The sequence below is a fragment of the Podospora pseudocomata genome (genome assembly GCF_035222375.1).
Source record: "Podospora pseudocomata strain CBS 415.72m chromosome 1 map unlocalized CBS415.72m_1, whole genome shotgun sequence".
NCBI lineage: Eukaryota > Fungi > Ascomycota > Sordariomycetes > Sordariales > Podosporaceae > Podospora > Podospora pseudocomata.
In genome coordinates, this window is record NW_026946363.1 from 2,214,817 (window position 1) to 2,220,816 (window position 6,000).

At 54.4% G+C, this 6,000-nt stretch overlaps 1 protein-coding gene across 1 annotated transcript; it reads left to right on the forward strand.

The window, feature by feature from the left end:
- Positions 1-2,168: 2,168 nt before the first annotated feature.
- On the forward strand, positions 2,169-4,935 carry SCH9 (Serine/threonine-protein kinase; the record flags this gene model as incomplete). The annotated part of the gene is made up of 3 exons (XM_062885329.1): positions 2,169-2,327; positions 2,943-3,424; positions 3,477-4,935. The coding sequence occupies 3 exons, from the start codon at positions 2,169-2,171 to the stop codon at positions 4,933-4,935; spliced, it is 2,100 nt and encodes a 699-aa protein (XP_062748285.1).
- Between the last annotated feature and the right edge of the window lie 1,065 nt (positions 4,936-6,000).

Sequence of the window (6,000 nt, forward strand, 5' to 3'; positions counted from 1 at the left end):
GCTCCCCAGCTGCTCCCAGAGCAACTCGCAACCCAGCTGGAGGGGCTCGTAGCCAACCATTGCCCCACTATTCGCAGCCTAGGCTTTGCACGGTGGAAGCCGCCATTCAACGCATTCACTTTTAACTTCTTGAAGAATTGCTCCGGTGTGCGAATCTTCCGCTTTTCCAACTCTGGATTCACCACTGCCCAACCCCAGACCTCTCAACCTTGCCGCAGGACCCCGCGGCCACTTGGGCGCTTCCAACACCACACAGCTCAGCAGACACTTCTCTCAGTATACCGCCTCATTCTTGTCTTCATTCTTCCTCACCCACCTCATCACCTCACCACCTCACCACCTCACCACCTCACCACGCCCATCCATCACCGACAACACCGACAACACCGACAACAGCCGCATCCATACCCGCAAGATCCCCCACGGCCACCTGCGCCGACAACCCGGTCCGAGTCGGTCTCCTCTATCTCTCCCCGATCGACTTCTGCTGAGCAGACCAACGTGAGGCAAACAATGTCGGGCCCCGCAGGCGAAACTGCTGCCGCACCCTCCACCGGCGGCTCGGGAGGGGGTTTTGATCTGCTCCGGAGGGCAACTCAAGCCATGATGTCAAAGTAAGTATCTTCTGCTCGCACCCCGTCTGTTGTTGTTGCATCTTCCCTGTCCCGTCGCTTCGACCTTCACTTTATCCCCATATTGCCCACATCTTCTATTCGGCCTTCCAGAAGGCCGGCATTGCTTTTAGCCACGACGACGCTCAGAGCCCCAACAACATCCAAGAAGTCGCACCGCATCGACATTGCAATCCATCAAAGCCCGGAGCACACCGTCTCATCAACCGACAAACCCCTCTGGTGGCTGGGTCTCAAGCGGCAGCGAGGTGGCGATGGAGACAGAGGGTCCTGACAGCTGTCGTCCTGTCGGCGCGTTGCTTGGGACCACCCCCTTGCCCAAACATGGATAGACAGTCTCTTTCCTACCCCGCCACGGCTGCTCATACGTACACTACGAAACGTTGCAGACTCCGCATATCTCCCTCCTCTTCGCTGGCCGTCCGCCCTACGGGAAAGTTGAGTCAGTCCGGCTAGTGCCGTCATCGCAAGTGCAAAAGTTGGGCGAGTTGCGGATTACGGTATCTGTCATCACACAATGCGGCGCTCCTACTCCCGCTCCCGCTCCCATTGCAAGTGAGGGGCGTCCCTCTATGATTGCACCACCTCACTCGGTTCCGCCTACCGGATGTTTCTTGACCTGGCAAGGGCCATGTACCCATCGGTGTCGTATCTGCCGTCCTCATCAACCTGATGTGCACATGCAAAAAGCGCATTGTCGTACCGGGATTGCGCCGGCGGCGACGGGGGTCGAAGACATTCGCGTGGGCTAAAGGGGGGGTGCGGGCATATCAAGCCGAGAACGGCCTGACTCGCTGAGTGAGCGAACCGGGAAGCTGCTGGCTGCTGGTAGGCTGCCCTGGATTGTTCGGTCGGCACACCCCCCTCAGCGGCCCCCTCACCCCTCCGTTCAACCCGATCTTGGGGCTTGGAATTGGGCCATGGGCACTGCAAAATGCTCGATATTCCCCCACTCACAGGCCTTTGCACCCACGACAACCACATGGCAAGCATCTAGGGTGCTTCCATATCCAGTCTGCCTGATGAAGGGTTCGGCAGCGCAACAGGCAAGAAAATCCTCGGCCAGAAGGGGTTCTGTTCGCTCTCGGCCTCCCGGGTTTTGAAGATTCCTGCAATTCCTGCACAGCACTGCCAGCCCGACGGCCTGCCCCTACCTGCCCCATAGCCGTCCTGCCCTGCTTTCTACTGGGTGAGGCCATTTCTGGGGCGATCGTTAAAAGCCAGCAGGCCGCTGCCCCCTCCCCTCCCCTCCCCGTCCCCCGGCTACAGCTTTCTCGTCATAGATGTAGTATATCCCACCCCTCTCCCCTCCCGAGAACCACTTCGTCGGCTCAACTGTTCTTGTTGTTGGAATCTACCCCAACCCAATTCGCCCAAAATTCACCATGAGCTAGCACCCTTTCCCCACGGCTGTCATCGTCTCCTGTCAATTTGTGCCCCGCCTTATTACCCCCCTTTTCTCCTCGGTCAACGAACAACCCCTGCCTTGGTTTGCCTGCTTTCTCCGTGCTTCGGAAAAAATCACTCATCGTCAACATGGAAGGTATTAACCAGCGCAGCAGGTCTGTCGCGGCAGCGGAAGAGGACGGTGCGGCGGATCAGATTGGTTACGAATCGCCGCGCTCTGGCATTGCGACTCCGCAGCCAGACCTTCAAGATCGACGGCTGCCGGGCATCATGAGCTACTTCAACCAGGTTCGTGCAAGCTCTTTTCCGCGACTGTTTTCTGGTTCTTTCAGGACGAGTGGACAAGCCGCGACTACTCAGAAGGCCTCCGACCACCAGACCGACGAGGCACGGGAACCCGATACACCGCCAGAGGTCCCACTCTCGCCCGCTGGGCCAGAGCCAGAGCCAGAGCCAGAGCCAGAACCATGCACCGATGCGTCAGATGAGGGTCCTCCTCTTCTGGCTCACGAGATTCTGGGACCTCCATCTGAGTCGTTGCCCCAGGAAGGCAGCCGGTTGCATCCCTACCCGACCCCTCCAGTCTCGCAGCCTTCGTCGTTGCGCAACTATGCTGGAGACCGGGGTAGCGTAAAGTCCCGAAGCGGGACGCCTCCTCTGTTTCGCCGTCCCAGCGTCTCTGACGCCGGCAAGGGCAAAGCAAGGAGGATGTCGATGCTGGCGCCCCTGACAACGACCACGGTGAACGGCTCCGTCGTGACGGCTCCTCACCTTTCCAACCCGGCTGGCCGTGCCTCTACTGTCCCTAACTCTCCAAGTCGTCCCACATCTCACGACAGAATTTCTTACGAGTCCGCCTCTGTGTTGCATCTCAAGAAGCTAACAAGTGTGTCGGGAAAAAAGAGCGGTGCCAACACCCCAACTCGTGCACTCTCATCTACCCAACATTCGCGCTCCAGCGATGGGCATGACAGTAACTCTAGGCACAACGGCGAGAGCATTGATCGGACTGCGACCAACACACCAACACCTCAGGGCGCCCGAGTACCAGCCCCAAGAGGAAAATTGGCCGTCAAGATTTCCGAAGCCAGAGGGCTAAAGCGATGTCAAAACCCTTATGTCGTTGTTGTTTTCCAGCGAAGCGAGCTCATCTCGGCCGGCCCTCGACCTTCGGAGATGGACGACGATGCCGCCATTGCCGCTGTGGCCATGGGCGGAGTGCCGATTCAGCGCACAGGGAGCGATTCTGGCAGGCCAATGGCGATTCCAATGCGAAGCAGACAGAGCAGCAACACCAGTCTTTCCGATTTCAACACTTTCCGCAACCGCACCTCTGGGTCGCGGCGGTCCTTGACCAACCCAAAGTGGGACGCGGAAGCCATCTTGTAGGTGACAACTATGTCGCGGGCTAATGCGACGATGCTGACAGCAGAACAGCGATGTTATTGACTCGGACATGCTTGTGGACATTTCGGTTTACGGGCAAGGACAAAATGGGGAGGAGTTCTTGGGTCATGTCGATTTCGAGGCCAAGTCGTCTGAGAGGGAGGGACCGGTCCGTGGTTGGTTCCCACTGAAAGGACATGCCGACACAATGGCCGAAAATGCGCCGACGGGCGAGATTTACGTCGAGGCGTTTTACCAGCGAGCGGAGCCGAAGCATTATGGACCCGAAGACTTTCAGATTCTGCGACTTATCGGCAAGGGCACGTTCGGTCAGGTATATCAGGTTCGCAAGAAGGATACCAAGCGCATTTACGCCATGAAGGTCTTGTCGAAGAAGGTGATTGTGCAGAAGAAGGAGGTGGCGCATACTGTTGGCGAGCGCAACATTCTGGTACGGACAGCGATGGCCGATTCCCCATTTATTGTGGGCCTCAAGTTCTCCTTCCAGACTCCTTCTGATCTCTACCTGGTCACGGATTACATGTCGGGTGGAGAGCTCTTTTGGCATTTGCAAAAGGATGGCAAGTTTGAGGAGAAGCGCGCCAAGTTCTACATTGCGGAGCTGATTCTCGCGATTCAACATCTCCATAAGAACGACATTGTTTATCGCGATTTGAAGCCCGAAAACATTTTGCTGGATGCGAACGGCCACATTGCGCTCTGCGATTTCGGTCTTTCCAAGGCCAACCTCACTAAGAACGACACCACCAACACATTCTGCGGCACAACGGAATATCTCGCCCCAGAAGTGCTCTTGGACGAGACGGGTTACACCAAGATGGTTGACTTCTGGTCTTTGGGCGTCCTGGTTTTCGAAATGTGTTGCGGGTGGAGCCCATTCTACGCCGAGGAGACGCAACAAATGTACAAGAACATTGCTTTTGGCAAGGTTCGATTCCCTCGGGATACTTTGTCGTTGGAAGGCCGGAATTTTGTCAAGGGGCTGCTGAATCGCAACCCGAAGCATCGTCTCGGCGCGACTGACGATGCCGAAGAGCTGAAGAGACACGCGTTCTTTGCCGACATTGACTGGGATGCTCTTTCTAAGAAGTTGATCACCCCTCCATTTAAGCCGCAACTCAAGAACGACACCGATGTCTCCTACTTCGACCCCGAGTTCACCAACGCTCTCAACACCAACGGGTCACTCAACGAGCGGGCGGCCGCCCTGGCCAAGGGATACGCGACATCGACTCCCCTCTCACCATCAGTACAGGCCAATTTCCAGGGATTCACGTTTGTGGATGAGAGCGCGCTTGACGACCACATGGGGAACAGGTACAGCAAGTACGAGGACGAGGACATGGATGATGATCACGACCGGAGGAGGGATGATGACTGGGACGACATGCGCGATGTCGATCCCCGGAATTCAAATCGCATGAGTGGAATCGTCAGGACCAACACTCACGATGAGCAGATGTTTGGTGCATCAAACTTCGACATGTAGTCTTTTGCATGGCTCTCTGTCTCTCTTTCTACCTATGACAATCCTCCGTTTCTTCTCTCTCGATTAATCTTGTTACTTTTCAGCTTTTTTTTAACCTTCTTTGACTACATTTGTGGGCTGGGGGGAGAGAAAATGGCACATAACTCACTCGAGCAAAAAGAAAAGAAAAACCTTTTTTTTTATACAGACACTTGTTTGATGACCCCAACGAGGCTCTTATTACGCACTACTTACTTATAACCATAGCATTGTGCATTTCAAGGTCGGTTTCTAATGGGGGTGGGTGCATGGGCTCGGTCGGTGGTGTGTGTTTTGGTTGGTTGGTTGGTTGGTTGGGGGAGGTGTTGAGGTGTTTGATGTTTTTTTCTCTTGTTTTTTTTTATGATGAAATGGGGAGCAGCAGCACACTATAAGAACAATAATAAGAACCAACTGGCAAGGTGTTCTTGGGTATGTGAGTGTGTGTGTGTGTGTGTGTGTGTGTGTGTGTGTGTGTGTGTGTGTGTGTGTGTGTGTGTGTGTGTGTGTGTGTGTGTGTGTGTGTGTGTGTGTGTGTGTGTGTGTGTGTGTGTGTGTGGAAGTTGGTTGGGGGGGAGGGGAGTAGGTAAATTAATAATCTTTAATCGACAGCGAGAGATTGTTCAACGTTTATGAAGAGTGCTTTGCTCAATGAAAATACTCTATGGTGATGTTTGCGAATGTGTATTTTGTGGGGTGTTGTTGTTGTTGTTGCTGCTGTAGTTGAGAAACAAAATCGGTGATGGCAAGGTGTGTTATGGTCACAGAAAGAAAGGTTGAAAAATAATCATGGTTTCAATGAGGATGAAAGTTGAAGACAAGCCTGGAATACTGATCCTCGTATTATGGATTGGTCTGTTTATATGCTGTGGTGAAAAGAAGAAGTAGCCACGTAGAGCTGAATGGCGACGTCTTCGCTTCATAACGTGAATGATATTGAAGAGTTTTTATCACCAATGGCGATCGATCCGTTCCCCCTCTCACCATGGCCTTGATGGGAGTTTTTACGTCACATAGGTAGGTCGGTGATTACCCCAGACAGCCTCA